Genomic DNA, 26667 nt, shown 5'->3' with positions numbered 1-26667 from the left:
TTTATTAAATTTATTTTCAAAGATCCTTCAGTCAACTTGAAACTTTCAGGTCTGGTTTAAAGTTCACAATCACCACCCTCCCCATGTTAATCTGAGATGACTACATTTGTAATACACTTAATGTTCTTTATAATAATGCCTTTTCCACCATCTTTGGAGGAGCTGGTTTATATTAGTGTCTCAGAGTGAATTTAACCTTTTTTAAAGTGTAGCAGCTTTCAGGTTTTAGCCATTTTCCTGAACTATTTGTAAAAGTTATTGCTGAGGTTTCCTCTTTCTCAAACAGAATGACACTTCTTAATGGATTTTAGTCACCATCTACTGTAATGCTTATTTAGAGCAGATCATACCCCTATAATAGAATTAAGAGGTTGAACTCCAAGGTGCCATGAAATATTTAAAAATATGATATCATGTATATCATTTTAATATATTTTGACAATTCAGAGTTATCATTATGAACTTTAAATACTGTATAATCTCACTTCATTCAGACCTCTATTGTTTTCTTACATAAAGCTCCTTTGGCCAAATTTCTATCTAAAATAATATTCATATCCTAATCACTATACTCTTATGCTGCTTTATATTTCTTCAAAACAATTATTTCTTGCCATAAATTATACATGTTGTTGTTGTCCACATCCCCCACCAGAATGGAAGCTCCGTAAGAGAGGAATTTTTGCCTGTTTTATTCAGCTGCTGTATTTCTCAGTGTTGGTATATAATGCTTAGTATATAACCATCATTCAAATATTTGTATTTGAAGAAATTAATATAATAATTTGCTTATCTGTTGTTTTTACAGTAAGTGATTTTTAATGTATGTAATTTGAGTATTCAAATTTTTTAAATTCAGAGATTATCACTGTATTCACACATGCATCAATTTGCATTTTTTTTATCATTAGGTCACTACTGGCTAGGAAGGATAAAATGAATTCAGACTCCGCCTAAGTGCATTTATCATTATACAGAAGGAATGATTGAGTCTGGGTCCCTTCTTTGCAATATCATTGAGTAGAATTTAAACCTCTGAAAATTTATGTACAATTTATTGGTGTTAATGGCTTTAATTACATGTGAGAGGATGCCAGTTACCTTTTTTCTTCCTACCTGTACATATACTTTACAAGCTAATTGAATGGCTCAGGCTAAGTGGAATTTCTATAAGTAGCCTGCAAAAATAAATATGACATACCCTGATCAGAATAGAAAGAGTCAATAAATTTAATTATTATTGGGAACAAGAGGATTTTAGAATCCTAAATAACTCTGTGGTCACAACTTTTATCTTTCTGTTTTCTTATAATTGCTAGAGATTTTGTTGATTGGTTGAGAGTATAGATTTTGAAGACAAACTACTTATTAGCTGTCTTGTCTGACAGGTTATTTAACCTGATTTTGAATTTACTCATTCAAAACTAAGAATCCTAAGGTTATCTGCTTTAGAGTTGGTATTAAATGAGAAAGCATGTGTCAAGTGTTCTTTCTTCCCTAACTAGTTTCCAGCAAATCAGCTTATCAATGACCTTTTATAAAAGATTACACTCAGCGTTGTAAGGGCTTCCAAAAATTACAACCAGAATGGAAAGTGCAGAAAGTCTTTTGAGTTCCCTTCAAGATAGTGTTTACCCACTCCAGATAATGAATATATCCCTTTCCAAGAATTAGATAATAGCTGCAAATTAAGAATTGTTTTGGCTGTTTTGTTTTTTTTTTGATTGAACTTGTTTCTGTCCAGTGTAAGCCCTGTTTAACTTACTCTTCATTTTTTATGTATTTACCATGTTTTACCATATTATCTGTAACTTTATTTCTTCCAGAATACTAATAATTAAAGTATTAATAGCTAGCATCATTGAATACTTAAAACATGCCAGGCAGTACTATTAGCCATTTAAATATATTCACTTATTTAATCTTTACATATGACATTATTGTTAATATCCCCATTTTATAGTGGAGGAAACTGAAGCATAAAGAAGATTTTTAAATGAGATTTTGTTGTATGTTTAAGAACCCACTCTAACTTAAATTCTTTCCAGGATTAAAATGAAATTTTTTTTCTTTAGTATTACAGGTACTGTCATGTTAGTTATATGGATTTTCTTGGTAGATCAACTGCCTCCTATAACTTTGTTACTACTGGTTCCCTTTTCCTCACTTAAATCTTTCAGTAGCTTCCCATGGCTTTCGGGACACAGTTCAAATTCTGGCTGTACTCACGAGCCCCTTCCTGCTCTGATGCTTGCCTCCCTTTCTAGCTTCATTTCCCACTTTTCCCACCATATACCTGTGCTTGAGCCATAATAAACTAGTTAAGAACTCTTTAAATATGTCATTGAGATTCACTCTGTTTTTCTCCTCTCCTCCTTTGATCTTGCTTATCATTTCAAAGGTCAGATTAAGTTTGACATGCTATGATCAGCCTTCCCTGATGATGCCAATCCAGCCAATTTTGTTGTGTCTCTGCTGCTTAACCCCCTCTGTTATAGATCTCTCTTATACCATCTCACATTATTTTAATCATTCTCATTTAAAAGCCTAGATGTGAAGAACAGATTAAATTATTAATTTAAATGGGGTATCAGTTTCAATTCAACAGATACTTACGGGGTACCTACTATGTGCTAGTCACTACTCTACACACTTTATAAGAATTAGTGAACAAAACACACAAAAAGTCCCTTTCCTCATCAAGCTTAATGGTAGAGGAAGAAGTAGGATGAACAAAATAAATGAATCGTATAGTGTGTAATTTAGAAGATGATGAATACAATGGAGAGAAAAATGTAGGAAAAGGAGAGGGTTGGGGTGTTGAGCGTAGGGTACCATTGCTATTTTAAATAATGTGATCAGGCAAGGCTCGCTAGAAGGGGATATTTAAACAAAGATTCATGCAGATTTGTGATAGAAATACCCTGCTAAGAGAATAGTAAGGACAAAGGACCTAAAGCCAGGGGCATCTCTGAGTCCCTGAGTGGAGTAAGAGAGGAAGTTAGAGGAAGTATGAGAGGTAAATAGGGCAGATTATGTAGGGCCTAAGAACTGTGGCCCTTCTCTGAGTAAGGTAGAAAGTCATGGGAGGGTTTTGAGCATAGGAGTCATCAGTTAGATGACATTTAAACCTATTAAAAGGATTCATTTGAACTTGATTCAGAAAAAAATGCTTGTAGGAATTCATAGTATCTAGATGGGAGGAAATGGTGGTTAAAAATTGTTTCCTCCTCCTCTAAGTGGAATTTTCCACCTTTATTCTATTGATCCAAATGTTATTTATTAGTTGAGGACTTTATTTTTACGTTAATGCTAAATCACACTTTCTCCACTTTCCAAGTGGTGGAGCAAAACACAGAAAAGTTAATTTTTGCTCAGTTAGTTGAGGAAAATAGATGAAAATTGAACCCAAGCCTTGTGATATTTAACCTGAATTGAGTTTGTGTTTTGATTTTTATAAAGATAAACATATTAATTTGTCATAACCATATTAAAAGCTTCTGTGGGCTGAGCACATCTATAAAGTTAATGCTGCTTTGTTATAAATAATGAAAAGTTTTAAGTTTAAAACAGTTTAGTTCTACGCAAATCCAACTTTGTGTTCTTTTCCTGGTACCCAGTAACATTTACCCATTTTCATTACTTTGCCCAACAGATAACCTCTAGGGATGCCTCAGATGGGCAATACCCCAACCGCTATTGGCTTAAGAAACACCCACTCAAAATTCTGTTCTGACATAAAATGAGGGAGTTAGATTTAAATCAGTGTGCCCAGCTCAGTATGCAGTTTTGACAGAGATAGAGAGGAAGTGATAAAAATCTTTACCATTTAACAAAAAAAAGTTTTAATAATGTAAAATTACAATGACATTACTAAAGGATGGAGTTTAGCATGAAGCTTTGTGATCAGTTTGTGCTTTCTAATTTCCTGAGCTCATTTGTTAATAGTTTCACAGCAGGTGGTAGTTTATATGCCACCTCTTGACTAACAAACTTCTTTTTGGAGGACTTTTTTTTCCCCCTTTAAGTACAGTGGTTTCTGTTTTGAGCAACTTATTTAAACATTAAAATATTTTTCAGTTTTCTTTAATGATTTTTCTCAAAATTTTAAGCATTTTTAAATTAGAAAAATAACTTCTATAATCTTATCTAGTCTTAATGCTGATTCTCAACAAAGGGAGTTAGGTATACAGAATATTTTACTCAGCTTGCTATCTGGTCATTAGGTATTAAAAACTATGTCAAAAAAAATTTTTTTTTTTTTACTGAAGTGCTCAGAGATGATTCTCTGATCTCCAACTTTAGTATGCACTTAAATATAAAGAGATTAAGTACCTAGAGGTTTTAAAATTTGCTGTATCTAGGAATGAAGGATATCATTCACTTACCCAAGAACAGCTCATAATAGTATCTAAAGAATTAATGAAGATAGGTTAGACCCTTAAAGTACCATGCTACCAGTGATCATCTTAGTGTTATCAAAATTAGTTTAGGGAATTCCCTGGCAGTCCAGTGGTGAGGACTTGGCACTTTCACTGCTATGGCCTGGGTTCAATCCCTGGTAGGGGAACTAAGATCCCTCAAGCCATGTGGCGTGGCCAAAAAATTTTTTTAATAAAAATAAAAATCAGTTTATGTACACCTAGCACACAGATCTTGGTTTCTAATACCATTCTCCAATAACAGAAACCAAGGTTCCTGAGAGAAATAGCTGATCCCAGGACTAGAACAGGAAATATACAAGATGAGCCTGGAGTATCTTGCAGTGTCAGAAAGTAAGGAAGTGTTCCAAAACAAAACAAAACAAAACAAAACCCTACATTAACAGGAATATGTTAAAGGGACAAAGAGGAGCCAACTGAAAAAGCTCCCAGTGGCCAAAGGTGGAACAATATTTAAAATAGGAAAAAATAATTAACATAGTAGTGGATTATAATTCAAGGTATAAAATAAATATCCATGGATCCATACTGATATCAATAATGATTGAATAAATTAATAAATGAGGAAGAAGAGATAAATCTCTATGCAGAAGAATTCCAAATAACTTTTGTAGATACTCTGCCTTCAGAAGGGAAGCATAAATTTCTGTTCTTTAAGTGTAGCCTGTGCACAGTGACTTCCTTCCAAGGGGTCCAGTATGGAAAGGGTAAGGAAAAAAAGTAACTTTTTTGGAGAAACCTGACAAACACTACCTCACCCAGATGATCAAATCAGCATCAACAGTTGTAAATCACATTGCTAGTAATATACTCTTGATAGGATGTGACGAAATGGCACTTTACCTCTGTGGTCTTCCAGTAACCCATAATCACATTCTTACTATGAGAAGAATATCAGACAAATTTCGATAGTAGGGCATCTGGCAAAACACCTGACCAGTACTCCTCTAAGCTGTCAAGGTCATCAAAAACACGGAAAGTCTGAGAAACTGTCCCAGCCAAAAGGAACCTAAGGAGACATGACAACTAAATGTAGTGTGGTATCCTGCATAGGATCCGAGAACAGAAAAAGGACTTTGGGTTTAAAAAAAAAAAACCTAAGAAAATCTGAATAAACTTTGGACTTTAGTTAGTAACAATGTATCGATATTAGTTCATTAATTGTAACAACATGGAAGATATTAGTAACAGGGGAAACAGTGCAAGGGAGTATATATTACTCTTATCCTCTCAATTCTTCTGTAAATCTAAAACTGTTTGAGGAAAGTCTGTTATAAAAAATAGTTTATAGGAATTTCCTGGCGGTTCAGTGGCTAGGACTCCACACTTTCACTGCCAGGGGCCTGGGTTCAATCCCTGGTCGAGGAACTAAGATCCCACAAACTGTGTGGTGTGGTGAAAAAAAAAAAGACAAAATTTTTTTTAAAATTAAAAAATAGTTTATATAATTCCACGGTTTTTAGGAACCCCTGGAATTAGATAGAATTTTAAGTATTGGTCACAAAATTTGATCTGTTTTTAATTAAACTGATTTATAAGAAATATTTTCTAGCTTTTGGACCTTGTGCAAATGCTGGTTTTTCATGTGTGTATTTAGCTGATCCTGTAAGAAACATCACTTTAACGATGTGTGGGATGGATGTATTTCTCTTCTGAAATGGAATTAAATCAGTCTTAGTAGTGAGAAAAAATTTTGATTTATTTCCTCCCTTCCATACTTTTCAACTTACCTTATTATTTCTTAAAAGTATTTATATGTACTTTTTTTCTAGTTACTAAAACATAAAGAATAGTCAAACCTTTTTGTCTGTGACTTGAAATTACAGGAAACTGTTTTAGAAACTTACCAATAGTACATGATATGAGTATGATTTGGTTTTAGATGTTTCAAATGAGTCACCTTGAAGTCATGGAGAGGCTACCATTTACCACATTTACTATTCTGATTAATTTTTCTTAAGGCAAAGTACAAATCAGTAAAAACTTCCTAAAGTTTAGTGATTGCTATTGGTGTTTCAGTAAGGTTATGTTGATTAATCACGGTGATTGCTTATCGACTGTCACAGACTTACTCAAATCATTGTGTTTTCTGCTACTATCATCATCTCATATGCAGTTATAATTTGCTTAATATAGTTTGCTTTAATTGAAAATATCAAATTAGAACTCAGAAATTTTGCTCCTGCTGCTGCAAGTTAATATGGTTGCCTCTGTGACCGTTGAACATAGTTTCATAATATAGCCTTGAAAAAAAGCATTATTTAACCTTTAAAATAGTCAAGATAATGCCTTTTAATGGTCTCTAAAATAGTTTAACTTTTACAGAGGAGAGAGAGAGCTTGTATATATCTTTCTGTAGCATAATCTCTCTTTTCGTTACATTTTCTCATCTGTGGGTGTAATTTAAAATATTTTTTTAATGTAAGCTTTACACTTGCATTTGAGACTAAGCAACCTGCATTGTGTCATGACCCTTCTAATACCACAAACCTTCTGTAATACTACTCCCAGCGAAAAACCCACATCCTATGTATAACCTTAGATTTATTTTGAAATCTCTATGAAGAGCACACAGAGAGATTACTAATTGTTTCTGTTATTTCCTTTAAGGGTGTGATGTCTATTTGTAAACCATGTTTTAAGTTTTACTTTGTCAGGCTTAAAATGTTAAAGTATATTAAGTACTGGTTTCCTATTCTAAAATTACTATATAAAAGTTTAATAACTAACGATAAGTTTCAGTTCAGAATTGGGTGGTATGTTAGACATCTGTAGGGTGTTCAAGAAAGGAGAAAGCAATGGTACTTGGAATAGCCAATATTTCTAATACCACTGGCCAGCACAGTACTAGTAAACAGTTGCAAATTTAAACAATAAGCAACTTTTTTTCCCGTTTTATTCCTGTTCTTTTATTATTTCCTTTTGTCTATTTTAGCTTTGGTGTGTGTTCTTTATGTAACTTCTTAAGATGGATGCATAAATCTAACATTATTATTTAAAAACGTGGATAACTACTCATTATTAGGAGAATGGTTAAACCATAGTAGATCCATATTTGGAAAAGTCTGTATCTTTAAGAAAGAATAAAGAAAGATCTGCGAGACATAATAATGAGAAAAAATATAGAATGTAGTGATAATTCCATTTGTGTATGTTAAAAAGTACGTGTGTGTGTGTGTGTGTTTAAGTAAATTGGGATGTCTGCTGTGATACCTATCAAAGCTCCCTCTGGGGAGCGTAAAGGGCTTGGTGCAAAAGAGAAAGGGAAACTTCACAGTTTTTATACCATATGAATTTATATGATTACCATTATAATTTTTTAATGTACATACATTAAAATAACTTGAGGTAACCATTGCTAGAATGGACATAAGAATGAGCGCTTCCAAATAATTATTGGAAAACAGCAATGTAGAAAACTTGGTCAACCTAGCAAAAATGCCACCCTCCTTCTCTGGCCTTAAAGTTTTTGAGTTGTCTGGCTCCTGCCTACTTCTCTGACTGCATCGTAAACCACACTCCCCTTCACGTCATGCTCTAGCAACACCAACTTTATTTTTGTTTCTAGAACCAAAAGCTCATTCATTCCTACAAGCTTTTGCTCTTGCTCTTCCCTGCATTTGGAATGCTATGCTCCTCGATCTTCCCATGGCTGGTTCCTTCTCATCATTTATATCTGAACTTAAAAGTCACCAACTCATAGAGATTTTCACTGACCACCTTTGTAAAGTAGGACCCTAATGCCGTAACTCTATTTCATCATTGTGTTTCATACTATTTGTAGCTCTTATTAGTGTCTGAAATTACCTTCACTTTAAAAATCAACTCACACCCACATGTAATATATTAGAACCTGGTTTGTCTTACATACTGCTGTATGCCTTGTGCCTGGCATGTAACAGGTAATCAAAAAATAATTGTTGAATGAATCTTAGGCGGCAGCCATGTACATGAGAATTTAATATTATTATGCCATAAGAACAGGTAGGTTCAAAGTACCTTTTTTTTAATTGAAGTATAGTTGATGTACAATATTACATAAATTTCAGGTGTAAAGATTCATTTGTTTAAATGCTGCCCCAGAGGTGGACTGAAACCGATCCCATAATTTCCTACCTCAACCGTCTAACAAAATAGTAAATTTTTTTTTTTTAAAGCAAATACTTTCCCACTAAAAGCAGCCTGAGAGGAAAAGGATCTTAGCCTAATGCAATAAACTTTAAAAGTGACAACTAAGGAAAGAAATAAACTGTTTAAGAGCAGAGAGGCCTAGCAGGGCTTGGCTTCTAACCTCAACTATCTCCCTCTCTCCTATGTCACCACACTGTATATATAGGTAAGTCAGCAAAACCCCCGGAAGATTCAGTCATATCCCAAATGTGGAGAGAAGGAAAATGAGTATGTCTGACTGAGAAGTTGTAGAAACTTCTAGACGGAACAACCCAGTGAAGGAGATTAGAAAGTGAACATCTGAATGTTAATTAAAGTGAAGGCCCTGGGACAACACACTCTATTTGGGAAATGATCTGAATCCTAAAACCCGGGTTTTGGCATGTATCCCCCCAATTAGGTAGTACAAAATAGCTAACAGAATCTCAGAAGAATAAACAGTGCCCCTGTTTAGCCAGGTTCTTCTTTTCCCCATGCTATCCCTCAGCCCATAGAAAAATGGGAACAAACTTGAGCTTGGAGGGCACAGAAAATAGATTTTAAATATGATGGAAAGAGAGTTAATAAGTAACTCATATCATTAGAGCATTTAGAATATCTGGATAGTCACCTAGCCATGAGCATGATGAGAAGAAATGGCACAACAACTTGGTTTCTATTATTATAGCAGAGAAAAGAGAAAGAAATACTATTCAGAAACATCCCAACCAAGAAGAAAGGTAATTCAAGGATAAGAGAGGAATTACAATTACTTCATACTATAAAACAACTAACCGTGAATTTAGTAAAATTAAGAAATCAAAAGATAAGATAATTAAAAAGTACACTGAGGTAAGAAGGAGGGAATTGTACCACTAAGGGAATAAATTGAAGCCCAATACACCATTGCAGAAACCACAAAAGAATAGCCTATTCAATGGACAATGCTGAAAATTGGAATATTGGCATAGAAGAAAAGCTTGAGATAATAATCACAATGAATATAGAGGTTAAGAATGAAAAACAAGTATATTAGCTAATGCTTATGGATGACAGACAGATAATCTAACACTAAGAATAATTGGTATCCCACAACAAATAGAAAGAAGATATATTCAAAAATAAGCAAGAAGAGGTCCTTGAAATTAATGAAGATTCAAAGATGCAAATTAAAAGAAAACCTTGTGTTCTAGGAAAATTTGACACAGAATGCTCCTTAAACACTTAGAGCAAATTACCTACAAAGTTGTATGGGAAGATTAAGACTTGTCCTCCAGATTTCTCACAGCATATTCAATGCCAGAAATCAACAGAGCAATGGCTATGCTGCACTCTCCAATATGATAGCCACTAGCCAGCCAATGTGGTCATAGCCTCATTTTGCACAGTAGCTACTAGCTAACATATTAGACAGTGTAGATGGAGAACATTTCCATCACCACAGAAAGTTATCTTAGTACTAGTCGACAACATTTTGAGTTTGGCTGACCCAAAAATATTATAGCCAAACAATGTGTCATCCAGATATTTTGAAGAAATAGGTTGTCATTTTCCAGTGTGAAAAGATTGCTAGGATACTACTCTCATAATCTTGAAAAAATTACTGGATAGTGAAATCCAGCTTAAAACAAGTCAAAATAAAGAACTGTGAAATGTGGGCGCTATTTGAAAAGATGGGCGGTAAATGTTGAATCTGTTTAAATACAGAACTAATACTAAACAAATATGGGAATAATGATTACAAGTGAGAGAGTTTTTTTTGTTTGTTTTTTTTTTAAATATTTTATTTATTTATTTATTTATTTATGGCTGTGTTGGGTCTTCGTTTCTGTGCGAGGGCCCTCTCCAGTTGCGGCAAGTGGGGGCCACTCTTCATCGCGGTGCGCAGGCCTCTCACTATCGTGGCCTCTCTTGTTGCGGAGCACAGGCTCCAGACGCGCAGGCTCAGTAGTTGTGGCTCACGGGCCCAGTTGCTCCGCGGCATGTGGGATCCTCCCAGACCAGGGCCCGAACCCGCGTTCCCCGCACTGGCAGGCAGACTCCCAACCACTGCGCCACCAGGGAAGCCCGAGAGAGTTTTTTTTTAAATAAACTTTGACAGTGTAAAAATAACATAGCTAAAAAAAATTTTTAAAAAAATAAATAAATAAAAATAACATAGCTAACAAACATCTGGAAGTGGAGGGAGAGGGGATATGAAAGCAGGTATAAATGTACTCATATCCCAGCAAGATAGTCAATCAATACCACATACATTTAAAGCATGTAATAAAAATGCAGACTTCTAACATCTTAATGTTTTTTTGTTATCTCTTAAATTTAGAGGTTTTTTTTTAAAAAAGGAAATTACCTCTCTTATATTGAAGAAACACTTGGCATTCACTGTACTTTCTTTTCCTATTAATTTTAGCTAATATTTAATGTTTAATTTTCATTTTTGTATTTTTAGCACTGCCCAAGTTGCTTAAGGCAAACATATATAATTTTACAGAAACAATTATTTTTCTTAAAAAAAAAAAATCTGGCTGCATGTATTCCAAGATGTTAACATTGATCAATTCTGAGGAGTGTGAATAGAAATGATTGTTACTCTCTTTATGTTTTTTTTTTTTTCAATTAAAATATTTTTCCTACTTTTTTCTACTGTATTAATCACAGCCAGGCCAGACCACCTCATTGAAATTGTTGAGGAAGGAAATTAATTTTATAGGATGAGTTACTAATTTGAAATTTATAAAGTATTATTGATATTATCTTTACATGGGCTGTCTTTGATTTATCTTTTGTTTTGTTTTGTTTTCGCTGAGCTGCACAGCATGTGGGATCTTAGTTCCCCAACCTGTACCCCCTGCAGTGGAAGGCGAATTCTTAACCACTGGACCTCCAGGGAAGTCCCCCTATCAAGTTCTAATACTCTAATAGTCTAATAAGTTGATAAAGATGCTTTTTGGCAAAATCAGCTCTGCATGGATCCTTTAAACAGGCCACAGAAAAAAGCATGTTTTATCCATGAGGTGAATATACAAGAGCCATGTATATGGTCATCTGATGCTAAGGAAGGTACATGAGAAATTTTGACAGCTGAGGACTGAACTTCCCAACTTTGGCTTACTAACACTCTACAGAGGGTCCAGAAAAAGATAAATGAGTAACGTAAGCAACACCAATTTTGGAAAAATAATTCTAGCACATATCCTGCTGTGATTTGTCTTACAATTAAGGCACTAGGAATGAAATCTGGTTTCTATCCCTGGCTAGCCACGTGATCCTTGACAGGTAAGCCACTAGTCTGTCTAATCTTCTAGTGTTGTTGAGGCCAGGCTGTGCTTAGATCAAACCACCTGTGAGGACAATAATCAGGTAAAGCACCAGGCCAAAAGAGAGGGCTTATTATTAGTCTGTCAGTCTGGAGAAAATCTGGCTAAGAGAAAGAAGTGGTGATAAGAATCCAGAGGATGGAAATAACAGGCCTAGATCATAATCGTCATCAAGCTGGGAGAAGACAGTCTAGAGAAATAAAAGTGATGGGTGGTAGAATGACAAAGCGATGAAATGATGTTTGCATAGATCTAGAAAGGCTTTTTGTAACTAATTCTTCAAAAGTCTTGGTTTCCCAAGACAGTACTCCCCAAAAGGGTTTGTCAGGTGTTAACTCAGCCTGGCATAACAGTGTTTATCCTTAGTAAATGGGTTACATTACCATATATCCTTTCCTCATAAGGAAAAAGTGAGACAGAAGCTGCTTTACAGTGCACAAGAGTACCTATTTGGAGTTTAAGTTTGTGGTATTAGAAACAAAAAACAAAACCAAGAAACAAAAATAGAGATAAATCTTTCACTGAGATGATAACCCCCATGACATGGAATATAAGGGTATTAAAATATGACAGTTCCACCTCTCCAGAAGGTGAATCACATTTTCTTCAGTTACACAGTTTTCCAGCTGTGAGCACTCTCTCAGTGAGCAAGATAAAGCTTAATGAGTGGTTGTTCCATGCTTTCTTTTATGACAAGTCTTCTCTTTCTTAGAGATTTCTTTGTGATGAACACTATGCTTTTCCCAGAATTTAAAGTCATCTACCTACTTTATAGAATATTTTTACAAAGAGACAAATGACAGGCTGAAAGGGTTTTGTGTGTTTAAAGTGATGTTAGGGCTTCCCTGGTGGTGCAGTGGTTGAGAATCCGCCTGCCAATGCAGGGGACACGGGTTCGAGCCCTGGGCTGGGAATATCCCACATGCCGCGGAGCAACTAAGCCCGTGTGCCACAACTACTGAGCCTGCGCGTCTGGAGCCTGTGCTCCGCAACAAGAGAGGCCGCGATAGTGAGAGGCCTGCGCATTGCGATGAAGAGTGGCCCCCGCTTACCACAACTAGAGAAAGCCTTCACACAGAAACGAAGACCCAACACAGCCATAAATAAATAAATAAATAAATAAATAAATAAATAAATAAATAAATAAAGTGATGTTAAATATAGAGAGTTCTTTGGACCTCATAGGAGTGAAATGTTAAACACGTTAACCTATTAATAAAAGGCAAAAAATCATAACTGCTAATATTTATTATGTTTATCTTTACCAAATACATATAAATAATAGAATAAATAGTTACACGAGTAATATATAAAATGCTGTATTCCTATAAATATTCTGAGTCTTTGGCTTCAGATATTTAAATTTCTGTGCCCATCTCTTCTATATTTACTCCCTTGACCCAACCAACCATTAAATATACATTATATTAGTTTTACTCTGTTACCTGTTTGATTTGAAAAAAAAGGAATAAAAACAGTACTTGTTTTCGTTCGAATGGGAAATTTTTCTATTTCAGCTTTGACTCTTAAAATATCAACAATATCATGAAAAAAAAGGCAAAAGTACTACTTTAGATTAAAAAAGGCTAAAGAGATATAATAACCAAATGTAACCATGAACCTTGGTTCAATTGTGGATAATAATAAAACATTTTGGGCCCTTTTAGGAAAGTTTGAATAGGAAGTACATGTTTAATGATGCTGTGAAATTACTATTAATTTAGGTGTTGTAAGGACATTTGGTTACTTACTCTTAGGAGATGCATGCTGAAATATATAGTAGTGAAATGTCATATCTGCAATTTACATTCAAATGTTTCAGAAAATACACAAGTAGGAAAAACAAAAGCAAATGTGGCAAAATAGTAATTGGTGACTATAACTAAGGGGTATATGGGTATTGTACTATTATTTCAGCTCTTCTGTAGATTTGAAAATTTTAAAAATTAAAAAGCTAGAGAAAAATTTTGCAAGATGTTAATGATAGACTAGATGCTTTTATATTTCATACAGGGTGCTTTCTACTACCTTCATCTACACATCTAGTATATTAAGTAGGTGTTAACTGGTTAAATTCTTTAAAAAAAAGAACAAAAACAAAACCAAAACCCTCTAAGCAAATTATCTGGTTGTATAGAGCATTAAAAAGCCTATGGCTTGAAACACAGGTTTTTAAAATCTGCTATCTTCCTGTCTAAGGAAGTGTCCTTCCTGTGGCAGGATAGGGGTAAGTTATAACCAGCCTTAAAAACATAGATAAAGAAACAAATAAACAAGAATAGACTCTTAGGCATGCCTATTACAATTTCTCTTTTAAAATGAGGCTAATTCATGAATTTAAACAAACCAGGGCCCCTGCCTCCTCTTTTCTCACTGCCACAATATTTTTTAATGTTGTCCACTGCTAAACCACACTTTTCTCTTAAACACTTGTGCAAAGCAACTTAACGTATTTATCTCAGTTTTGCTGCAACATAACACGCAAAAACATGCTGCTTAGAGCTATACAGTAAACATTTCATGTTTTCGCTTCAATCTTTTAGCTTGATATGCGTTACCATACTTAACTGTTCAACCTTTTTAAATAGTATGTTGGAGTACAGTAGACGTAGGTGAAGGTATTTCTAATTAAAATTTCTGCTGTGACTTAACACAAATACATAATTCTCTTATTTCCTGCTGACCACAGCATTTATGATGTTTCAATCAACAGATTGAAAATATTCAGGTAACAGAATATTTTACACATCCTGAGCACAGTCCATCTCTACCTCATCCTTTCTGTGATTAGAGCTCCCAAAGGTTGCAGGGACAAAAACAGGTGAAGGTATATGCCAAAGGTCGTTAATCAACAGTCTAGGTAGTTGAACACCAGAATCACTGCTCTAAGTAAAATATTCCTCTAGACACATTTATATGTGTTATATTAAAGAACATAGCTTTGGGGCTATAACAATCTGTTACCTGATAAAAAAAAGTTTAGAGAATTGGGCTCCATATTTCCCTTATTTATTGCCATATCTCCTCATAATATTGGTACTTTAAGTTTTAAAAGAATTATTTTGTTGGTCTCCAAATCTTTGGTTTTTCTTCATTCTTTAGAACAATTAGTTTTCAGTCATAGGGGTCATATGTGTGGAATTTTCTCAGATCCTAAACATTTTATTTAGTTCCTCATCATGCATTACCAAACTTTAAATCATATTTTCTGTTTGAGAGCTAGGTTAACCAAGACAGGGATTTGAGTTCAAAATTGAACCAACCTCTGCAGACAGGGAACTGACCAGCTGAAACTATCACAGAAATAATGTGAAGTGAAACTGATAGCAGAATTGAAAGAAATTAAAGAACCCTTGACAGTTTTCCTCTATTTTTGTTTTTAAATATATTTGCTCTGGAAATGTAGAGACTATTTGTAGATAAGTTTATCAGTCTTGGTCATTTACCACATTCACCATTGTGGTAGTTGAAAAAACATCTCTTTTTTTATATGTAAAATTATACTAAGTAAATTCTGTAATGAGTGTCAGCTCATAAAATATTAGAGATTTTTAAGAAATAGGGTAAGAAGCATTTTATAATTGGCATATAAATAGAATCTTGAATTTGTGTTTAAAAAAAATAGTTAATTTTCAAAGATGGTTCAAACCAGTGCGTTTCAAGTGTACTTTATGTCACGCTGGTTATGTCAGAATCACCACTTGTTTAGCTTTCAAAGTATACTGATTTTCAAGCTCCATTCCCAGACATTTAGAATTCAGTAGGTCAGAAATTGGTTCTCTTAATCTACATGTTTACAAAACTCCCAAAGTGATTTTTTTTTCCATAATCATCATTAGGAATCATTGTTTTAAGCATTTCATAGATTATGTTGTTTATATCATGGTGTTTATTTACTTAGCCATATTTTTTCAAATATTTATTAGGTAGGATGTTTTTATTGCGGGCAACCCAATTCTGGATTTGTTAATGGCATAAATAATATGGCCTAAATGATAAAGGCGATTTATTGGCTTACATGCCTGAAAAGTCCAAAAGTAGGGTGTGCTTCAGGAAGTTTGGTTTGAGCTCCATTTTGTTGTATTTAACCATGATTCTTAAGGCTCAGTCCTCCTTGTCATTTTTATCTTCAGGAGGTTTCCTTATTGTGTTAAAATGGCTTACGGGTGAGCTTTATACCCACATATCGTAATATCCAGAATAAGAAACTGTACCCCATACTTTCCAGCAAAAGTTTTGAGTGTCACACTTTGAGAAACCCCTGAACCAATCACTGTGCAAAATAGATGTGATCATCTTGTTTGAGTTAAACCCCACCAATCAGGGCATACCTGTGGAGTTAAGTAAGGATCAGGATAATTCCAATTCTATCACCACTACATAATGAGGGAGAGAGAATGGATCTTGAGGTAACAACCATAAAATCTACTACAAAATATTATAGAGATGAACTATAATTTAGCCTGCTCCAAAATTATATTCTGTCTTAATGAAGTACTAATTGTATGATTTAATCATATTGCTTTTTAGTTTCTTAAGTTTTCAGTAAAATGTGAAGAAAATAGTATCCATTCTAGAGCAAAACATGGATTTTTAAATGAAGAAACATTAAGTAACCTTTGGTAGATATGTGTCTTTTCACATATGTAAATGAAGAACAGTGTGGACCAAGTGCTTACTTTTTAGCAGGCTGGGGAGGGAGAGGAAATTAATTGCTTTTTATCGATGACTCTTCCTCCCCATATTTTATTATGAATAATTTCAAACATACAGAAGTTGAAAGAATTGTATAGTGAACATCATAAACTCACCACCTCCATTCTAAAACTAATATTTTGATATATTTGTTTTAAATGTTGCTTTATCAGATACCTACCCATCCACCATTCTAGCTCACTTATATTTTTGATGCATGTCAGAGTAAGTTAAAGTTGTCATACTTTACCCCAGTCACTTAAGCTTGCGTATTATTAACTAGAGTTATTAATGACCTTTTGACTAAGAGGCTCATACATAAAGCTCAGTGGCTTAAGGCCTTAATATGAATTAGATTATTTTAGACTTCATAATGGTAATTCCTAAAATAATCATTCAAAGATAGATCTAAGAGTGAAATATGCATTTAAAACTTTCATAAAGTTACTTTATGCTCTCTTGATATAGTTTCTTTGGCTGTGTGAAAAAAGATAATGTATTTAAGGTCTGTTCACTGAAATTACTGACAATTGCCAAAATTGTTTATATGTTGGATCTCTTTAAGTTTGTTACTTACCTTATTAGTTTTGCTTAGGAAACCAGTTAACTGGCAATCTGTTTTTGTTATCAGCTGGACCAAAAGAAAACCTCAAGAAAATGCAGGTTCCTGGTAAATTTATTAGCGTAGCTGACATTTTCCCACCTGCTTATCAGAAAGAACCATGTGGACATTGCTTGAAAATAGAAAGCTGTAAAAATACTTGCAAAAAAACCTTAAACATTAGAAAATTGAATGAACTGCCTCAGAAGTGAAATTAAATTGATATCGACTTATTAGAATATAATAGTTAGTTGTATTTTTTGGTGTTGGAAATATACAGTTATTCAGTTTTTACATTTAAAAAGGATCCTTAAAAGGCTTTATATTAACATATTTAAATGAGACCCTATTTGTAGAACATAAAAATCACAGACTTTTAGATTAAAGGTCATTTTTATACATTTCAATTTATTAAATAGCATTTAGGACATCTCTCATTTTTTACTTCTATTTTTGAAATATCAGCTATATTCCCTTAAAGCAGACTATTGAATCAAAATGCCCCAAGCAGAGCTTTCCAGCTGTTGTGTCTGTCACACTGGTGTTCTACTAATGTGTGACAAGTGTGCCAGGATGGTGACTGTCTTCTCCTGGGGTCACTGCTAGAGCCTGGAGTTGCTTAATCACCCTTCCTCTTTCTTCAGTTTAGCCAGTGTGCCTTATAGGTTGTTTATTGGGGTATCTGTCTGTCTGTCCACAGAAACAGTGGTTTGATGGGCATCAGAATCTTTTTATTTGTAAAAGTTTTGCAAAAAAAAAAAGAAAAAGACCCAATAGTAACCTTTGTATTTAAATCTAAAAAGAACAACTACATGCAATTAGATTTGATCAAACATATAAAGTGTTTCTCTTTGAAATTCTGCTTTTTTCTGCAGTTAATAGAAATTCGAAGAACACTGTTTTTTTAGTCATAAAATCTAAGAGGGCTTCTTTGATTTTCACAAAATCTTTCAGGAGTCTTTTTTTTAAGTTAAAAACATTCCATTTTTTATGGTAAAATTTCTTAACTGCCCTGTTTTTCATTAAACACTACCTTTCCTCCAAAGAAATCGAAGTGCTGTAACAAACTTTTTAGCCAAAACCCTACAAAGACCCACCTTTGGAAGAAACAAATCTTTGGAGTCACTTGATCGCTTTAAAAAAAAATTTTTTTTTAATTTATTTTATTTATTTATTTTTGGCTGCGTTGGGTCTTCATTGCTGCGCATGGGCTATCTCTAGTTGTGGCGAGCGGGGGCTACTCTTCGTTGCGGTGTGTGGGCTCCTCGCAGTGGCTTCTCTTGTTGCGCAGCACAGGCTCTAGGTGTGCGGTCTTCAGTAGTTGTGGCACGCGGGCTCTAGAGCGCAGGCTCAGTAGTTGTGGCGCACGGGCTTAGTTGCTCCGTGGCATCTGGGATCTTCCCAGATCAGGGATCGAACCCATGTCCCCTGCATTGGCAGCTGGATTCTTAACCACTGCACCACCAGGGAAGTCCCTTGATCACTTTCTGTAAAACAGATTTAATGATTTCTATCTTGCCAAGCATTTTTTTCATGCAAGTTTTCCTGTAGGGAAGAAATGGTATTAATTATTGTTACTGGTCATTCTACAGCCATTCAGACCTGAAGCATTTCTGCGTTTTTGAGTTTCTTTCTTACAATACTAGAGCTTACCTTGTGCTTTGTCATTTTATTTGCCCTGAAAATTTTATGTTATCCCACATGATGATATTGCTATGCAGTGTTCAAAATCCTCAAGACCTTTGCCTTTATTGGGACCTGATTTAAAATCACCTTTCTCCAAGTCTGATTCCAAACCATAAACATTTAGCTTATTTCATTCAGAAGGATTTCTCCCTATTAGTGGATTGTACTTTCCATTTAATCAACCATTTCAAGGGAATTAATATGACATGATAGTAAAATTAGACTAAAATTTAAAGCCATCAAAAAGGATAGCTGAACACATAAATTAAAATGAGCAATTCTTATCAAATTACCCTGCTTTGGAAGTATATTTATTTACTAAATTTCTGCTGCCATTTCTCATGTCACATATGGGATTTAGAAAGTACATTCTATAAGAATAACGGCTTCATTTATTTTATTTACGTCAATGAATATTCTCCCTCCAAAAATTTTTTTCCTACATTATTCCTTCTCTTCCTTCTCTCATGCACTCACTACTTAATCCCTTCTGCTTGATATCATCTTTTCGATCTTTGAGATATACAGGACTAAGGCGGAGGAAGTCTAGAGCCAAGGAAAATCTTAGAATGAGATGGTTATGAAACAGGCTGAATTTGGGTGGTGAGTTCATTAGTCTATATTATTAATACTCTTTTGTTCTTATTCTGTGCCTTTGAAATATTTCATTTAAAAAGTGGAGTGATTAAAAATAAGATGCAGGTATAAGTAGATGTAAGTGGTATTGGACAACTGTAAATTGATAATATGGGTCATTAGCTTAGGGCCGTAAATGCAAGTTGCTATAGCTTTTTGGGTTTTTTTTGGCTGCATTGGGTCTTTGTTGCTGCGCGCAGGCTTTCTCTAGTTGTGGGCAGCGGGGAAGAGTACTTCCTTGCGGTGCGCGGGCTTCTCTTGTTGCGGAGCATGGGCTCTAGGTGCGCAGGCTTCAGTAATTGCAGCACGCGAGCTCAGTAGTTGTGGCTCACGGGCCCAGTTGCTCCACGGCATGTGGAATCTTCCCAGACCAGGGCTCGAACCCGTGTCCCCTGCATTGGCAGGCAGATTCTCAACCACTGCGCCACCAGGGAAGTCCCTGCTATAGCATTTTATCTTTAACTCTTTTGATATTGCAATTACCATTTAAATCAGCGGAGGCTGAAATAAATACGTAAAGATTTTTGTAACAAATCCAAGAAAGCTAATTTGTGTGATCCTTTGCATAGATTTCCATATATTCTCTTCTGTTTCATTATTTCTCATGTTCATAGTGCTGTAAATTTAAGGTGAAAAATGTGTCAACTGTTGCTGTGACTCTTAGGCAGCCAGTTCACTCAGTCTTTCATTTAAGTTTCCTTATCTAGGAAATACGAATAAAAATAATACCTATTACACAGGGTTGTTGTGATGATTACATATAAAGGGCTTAGAACAATTCCTAGCTCATTGTAAGCCCCAGTCTTTCTCCACCACAGCTCCACAAGAGAATTAAGTCCTACAGAAAATTGAGTAACTGTTTTCTCAATTCTTCTAAGGATGGTACATAGCTGGTACTATTTTAGATGTATAGGAGGTAAGTTAAATCATTACATACAATGATGCTTTAGGCATTAGGGCTTAATTCCTGTGGGGAACCTCAATTGTGAAGGTTTAATAAAGTGCTCAAGATATGTTAGCTTTTATTTTTTTTTTTTTGGTTGCAAGTGACAAATCCATATTGGAACTGGTTTAAATAATAAAGAGACTTTATTGGTTCATATACCTGAAAAAACAGGTAAGGAAGGCTTCAGAGATGGTTTGATTAGGATCCTGACTTGGTATCCCTGCTGTTCTATTGGTTCTGCTATCATTTCTCTGGCCATCATACTAATATTTCTAACTAAATTTTCTAAAAAAATTTTTTCTTAAATATGGGAATGTGGCTAAAAACCATAAGGTGTCTTTTGTATATATTTAAGAAGCCCTGCATATTTGGAATATAGTAATTGTTGAGTTCTTTGCTTAGATGATTATTTGTGATATTCATGTGTTTAAATGTATAAGAAAAGTTTTAAAGCCTATAGAAACAGTAGTTGTTCTTTTACATCTATACAAACATTAGTTACATCAAACTGCTTCAGCAGACCAAATTCCAGTAAAAGGTTTTTAAGGCAGGTTGCCAAAAGAAAAAATTAAAATAACAAAAGGTACGTATAGGAATAACTTGATGAAAGGATTTGCAGAACACGCCAGGGATACATAAGAATGAAATCAAGGTGGCAAAGATAGTTTAACACAGAAGAGCAATCCTGTTGGCATGGTGCCCTGACTCTGCAGAGGAGCTACCCATTCTGTTGCTGGAGCAGCTCTGTCTAGTTCTTCTCTCTGCCAAGGATGTTAGGGGAAGGTGTGTAGAAGAAAAGTAGAGGCTGGATTTGGCTGCAGTCAAAGGTCCAAACCGGATAATGTCCAAGGTCCCTTCTTACTGTGAGTGGAAAGAAACATTTTCCACATTGGAAAATGCTCTTCACTACAACCCATTACACGCAAGGTAATTGTACAGAACCTAAGGCACCTTTTAAAACCTACTTTTAAAAAACCGATAAATATTTAGATACCACTAAGATAACTTTTACAGGAACTTCAGAGCTCTCTCAAATCAAAATGTATTATCTTTCTGCTCTATGTATACTGATGTTGAATGATCTTCAAGTTGTATTCTTGAGAGATAATAGCAAGTGTAGAACAGCTTGTATAGTGTCGATAGTATGAGTAAAAATATGTGTGTATACATGTGTGTTTGATTATATATGTACAAAATACCATGGAAAGACTACACTAAAAAAACTGTCAACAGTGGTTGTCTCCATGGAAGGAAACTGAGTGATGACTATTGAAAGTGAATTGGTACTTTTCTGGCATGAGTAGTTTCAGTAGATGTCTCTGCATCAGAGCTTCTGAACATTTTAAGCATCAACTTCCTAAACAAATAATCTGGAGATAACAAAAACACTCTTTAATAAGCCTTTAAAACTCCTGTTTTCACTCTTTAATAAGCTCTTTACCTTCAAAGTTCACATTTGTTTTCAGGTGGTATAAGAAAAAGGCAGCTCCTCCCCTTCCTAGTCTACTTCCCTGGCAAATGATCCCAGCATGATTCTAGAACTAGTTCTTAGGATTGGAGCACCTTTTAATCACATTCCTGAGCTAATTAAACAGAAGAGATTCAGAGCTGTCCTCCCCTTTTAAGAGTGGTTTGGAGAACCTGTTTTTTTTCCTTCTCTGTTCCCCAGCAAAAGCAGGTTCGTAGTGTAGCTGTAGGAGGATTACCACCTTCTCAGCTAAGCCTTGAATCTCTTATAGAATGGATAGAAAAGCATTTGCCCTCAAAATAACTGGATAAATGGCTTTTGAATTCTAGGGTAATTTTTTTCACTAGTAGACCCATTTGATTATTGATTTCTAAGGGTCTCTCAAAAGGTACATTTTATAGATTGTATTAATATAATTAATAAGCACTATTTAGAAATATTCAATATAGTTTACTATTAATTATTGTACAGAAATAGTTTGAGAATAGATTTGTTCAGAATTTAGCCAATTAAAGGATATGCCCTTATGCTGTCCTATATCTTCAAATGTTCGAGTATATGCTGTGAAAATTGTCTCTTGATTTTGCTTTGTTGTATTGTCACAAAACAGAAAGAAGAAGGAAAGCTTCAAGGACAGCTTAACAAGTCTGATTCTAACCAGTACATTAGGGAACTGAAAGATCAGATAGCAGAGCTGAATCATGAGGTAAGTGATAAATTTTGATCTTCACATATTTCTTTCTTCCTTCCTCTGTATTGACACAACACTTTATTATTGCTTATGACTGACTCTTTCATGGTAAATATTTTCTGTGAATCTTTGATTATGATTAATAATAATATTTTGGAAGATTACCTTCTTTTTAACATGAATTTTTCTGTTCCAATATTGTGGATTTATTTTCCTTAAACCTCTTTAATCATGATCTGAAACGATCAATTAATATTTGTATGGCAAATATTTCACTTTTTTATTGTGATCTGAAAAGGTAGTTTGTCTAGGTGTCACAGTTACTTAAATTAAACGAAAATTTTCTTTTTACCTCTATAGTAGATTTGTGGTATTTACCGTTGTGGATAGAGGGAAGTTTTTTTTACTCTTGTCTTCTTTTTCCCAAGCGGTATTACTGAGATTGCAAAAAAGGATACTTGCCTAATATCAGTTAACAGATTTCTTAGTATCTAAATACTTTTTAAACTGGCACTACCTTGAATCTGTGAGATTCAGCTCATGAAATTTTCAGATAGTTTTACTAGATACTATACTAGGTAATTTAAATTATTTAAAATAATGTGTTTGATTAGAGAGACACTTTTTATTAATGTGGCTGTAGGTCAGTTTCCTTTTTTTTTTTTAATGATAAATATCTGGCTAAACATGAATGGAAAAGTGTGTTTCTTACCTTGAATTATTTGCACAATAATGTTTATTCACAGTGATGAGATTTGAATGGGTAACATAAACCTCATTTGTTAAGAAAGAAACTCATTTTCTTCACTAAATTAATTTAAACCTCAAAGGAAAAAGTTTGGATATTACCCTTTCCTGGTATTACACTCTTCAGTGAAAGTCTGAATGTTTTGGGTAATACCTCCTGGAGGCAGTCAATCTAAGTAAAATCTGAATGAAAAAACAAAACATTAACAAAATGATAAATCTTAGATGTGGTTTAATTTAATTTGTCCTGAAATTTGGGAGATCATGCCTATAAATATTGATTTTCAGCTCTGATAACATTTGAGGGATTCAGGATCATGTATAATGTTTACCTATTTGTGTGCATTTTTTATAATCTGTTCTGATCTGATAGCCATGAATGAAAGAACAAGTTACAAATAAGCATGTTCTAGAAACCCTTATTCTTTTGAGAACCCTAGGAATTATTCCTTATGTTCAAAGATTTTCTCAAAGGAAATTATGACTAAAATGAAGCAATCTCCCATTTATAATTTTGACATCTAGTGATAAGGAATGTACCTTAACTAAAAATAATGATATTCTCCTCATCAGGAATGGCAGAAAATATAATAGTTCGTGAGGTTTAACTTTAATGTAGGGTTTTTTCTGTGGCTTGTGAAAGCAATCTTTTATCTTATGCAAACATGAAAAGAAAATTACTTAACAGGTAGAAGTTTCTTCTGTTAAAATAAAGAGCTAGATTGTGCAAATTAAAAACTAGAACAGTTTGTGATAAGATGCTAATTGGGTGATTCAGAATAGGCCAGAGTCCTGGGCTTAACCAAGTCCCAGTTAGAAAGCATAGTAGAGAGGAGAATGAGTACAGCTGGGGACCACACAAGCACACAGAGGTGAGAGTGGGTATGGGGTTGGGAGTTTAGAGGAGGCCAGATTCGATTAAGAATTAATGCAACTGGGCTTCCCTGGTGGCTCAGTGGTTAAGAATCCGCCTGCCAACGCAGGGGACACGGGTTTGAGCCCTGGTCCGGGAAAAGCCCGCATGCCACGGAGCAGCTAAACCCGTGCGCCACAACTGCTGGGCCTGCACTCTAGAGCCCGTGAGCCACAACTACTGAGCCCGCGTGCCACAACTACTGAAGCCCACGTGCCTAGAGCCCATGCTCCGCAACAAGAGAAGCCACCGCAATGAGAAGCCCACACACCGCAATGAAGAGTAGCCCCCGCTCACATGTCACAACTAGAGAAAGCCCACATGCTGCAACGAAGACCCAACACAGCCAAAAATAAATAAATAAACAAAATAAATAAATTTATTTTTTTAAAAAAAGAATTAATGCGACTGAGTTGTGGAAATAAGGTTAGATTGAATAGAACCAGCTTATGGTGAATCTTCAAAGCTAGAAGAGATTAAGTTTACTATTATAGATAATGTGAAACCGCTATAGGTCTCCAGTTGGAGACTTCTTTTCATTATGTTTTCTGAGCAGATTTTAATATATGTTAAAAACTGTTAAAACTGTTCAAAGTTTTATAACTAAAGAAAGGATAAGTGAAAACAAGTGAACGTTTAAACTGAGATAACTGGTTGTAGTCAACTTACTATAAAAATTACTCTTTGTTGGATCAGCTTCTTGAGAAATTTAGACAAGTCACTTCTTTAGTCTAGTGTTTTTTTCATTCTTGTGATAGCACTTCACAGTGGAAAAAAAAAGATAACTGAAGTCAGTCTAATTGCTCCAACTTAACTTTTGTCTGTATGCTAGAATTTGCCAGAATCTTTGGCTTTCAACATAAGAATTGACTTTTAAGTATTAATGTTGTATTTGAGCATGTGACTGTTAATAGTCACTTTGTTAGCTGATCTTTGTACTTCTCGAAGTGTTGAAGGAAATAGTGAGACAAACTTTGTAGATTCATCTTCCTGAAGATACAGCAATGTTGTACATGTTTTAACAGCTATGACCACTTAGCATAGTTAGCTGTATGAAATAGTAAAGAGGATTAAGCAGGTTATTTTTTATGAATGGCTGAATATATTGTTAATCTATAAAATAACAATAATAGATACTATTCATTGGTCTGTTGGCCAAGCATTGTGTCAGACACTTCATATTTATTACTACTAATCTTCATAATAATCCCATATGATGGTGGTATCCTCAGTTGAATGGATGTGGAAACAGACTCACAATGATTAAGTAACTTTTCCCAAGATGATGCAAATAGTAAATGGTTGAGCCAGGATCTAATCCAGTTTGGCCTGTTCTTTTCTGTGCTGCTTACAGAGACGTTAGATTAGAAAACATGTCATCAATGTTTAAAATCTTAAGAATATCAATTAATGACAATATTTTAACTGTGTTGTCCTCCTTGACACATGAATCTGCATATATCCAATAAGTAAATTCTGCAGTTGACGTAGCCACAAGGGCTCTCTCCGTTAACATTGCAAATAGAGATTTATCTTCACTTTCTGCAGCTTACTGTCATCCATCCATGTGATTTCTATGACTCCCAACTCCTGCGATTCCTACCCTCACCACCTAATTTTGCTCCTAATATTACCTACCTACCATAGCAATCTTTTAATTTAAGAAGCCTTTTACCCTGCCAAGAGCTTCACAGAAGCCACTGTGGAAACTCTTGCTGCCCCAGACCTGGCAGGAGCTGTGGTTAAATCCTCCCCTTAACCCTACATTCTGTCCTCATGGGAGACATAGAAAAGACCCAAGGTCCCAATTTAAGTGCTTTTGTTATCCCATCTTCCCACCTCCTGCCCTTTCACCCATCTATCATCACAGCACCTACTCTATACTAGGCACTGGGTTTAGAACTGAAGGTAAAGAAGATTGAAACACAATCCATAGCCTCAAGGGGCTCACAGTCTTAACAAAGGAGATAGGCGTACAAATAAACAAATTGTAATAATAATGAAAAGTATAGCATTATAGTAGCTACCATTCATTCAACAGCTGCTCTGTGTCAGGCACTGTACTAAGTATTATACTTCCTTTATTTGTTTTAATCTTCACAACAGTCCTCTGAAATAGGTAGCATCATTATTATTCATGCTTTACTTGTCATAAAACTGAGGTTCTGGGGTATTAAGTAACTCCCCATGGTCATACACTAGTCAGTGATAGAGGTAGAATGTTAGACTATATGACTTTAAGCCCATCCGTGCACTTAACTACCATATGCTATATAGCCTGCTTTGAAACATACAGGGATAAGATGGCAACAGCATCTGGGCTGGGTTTTGAAAAATGAAATTTTTTCAGGCAGACTGGACATCAGGAACATTTTA

General features: G+C 34.8%; 1 protein-coding gene across 6 annotated transcripts in view; it reads left to right on the top strand.

The window, feature by feature from the left end:
- The window catches only part of EVI5 (ecotropic viral integration site 5), a 223668-nt gene that overhangs the window by 169268 nt on the left and 27733 nt on the right, over positions 1 to 26667 (top strand). For all 6 annotated transcript variants that reach the window (XM_059926358.1, XM_059926351.1, XM_059926347.1 and 3 more), the window contains one exon: positions 22551 to 22646. In XM_059926358.1, coding sequence (XP_059782341.1) covers positions 22551 to 22646 — 96 coding nt within the window. The remainder of the gene's footprint in view (positions 1 to 22550; positions 22647 to 26667) is intronic.

Source organism: Balaenoptera ricei, chromosome 1 (assembly GCF_028023285.1).
Source record: "Balaenoptera ricei isolate mBalRic1 chromosome 1, mBalRic1.hap2, whole genome shotgun sequence".
Classification (NCBI taxonomy): Eukaryota; Metazoa; Chordata; class Mammalia; order Artiodactyla; family Balaenopteridae; genus Balaenoptera; species Balaenoptera ricei.
This window is presented reverse-complemented; position numbering and strand designations above follow the sequence as displayed.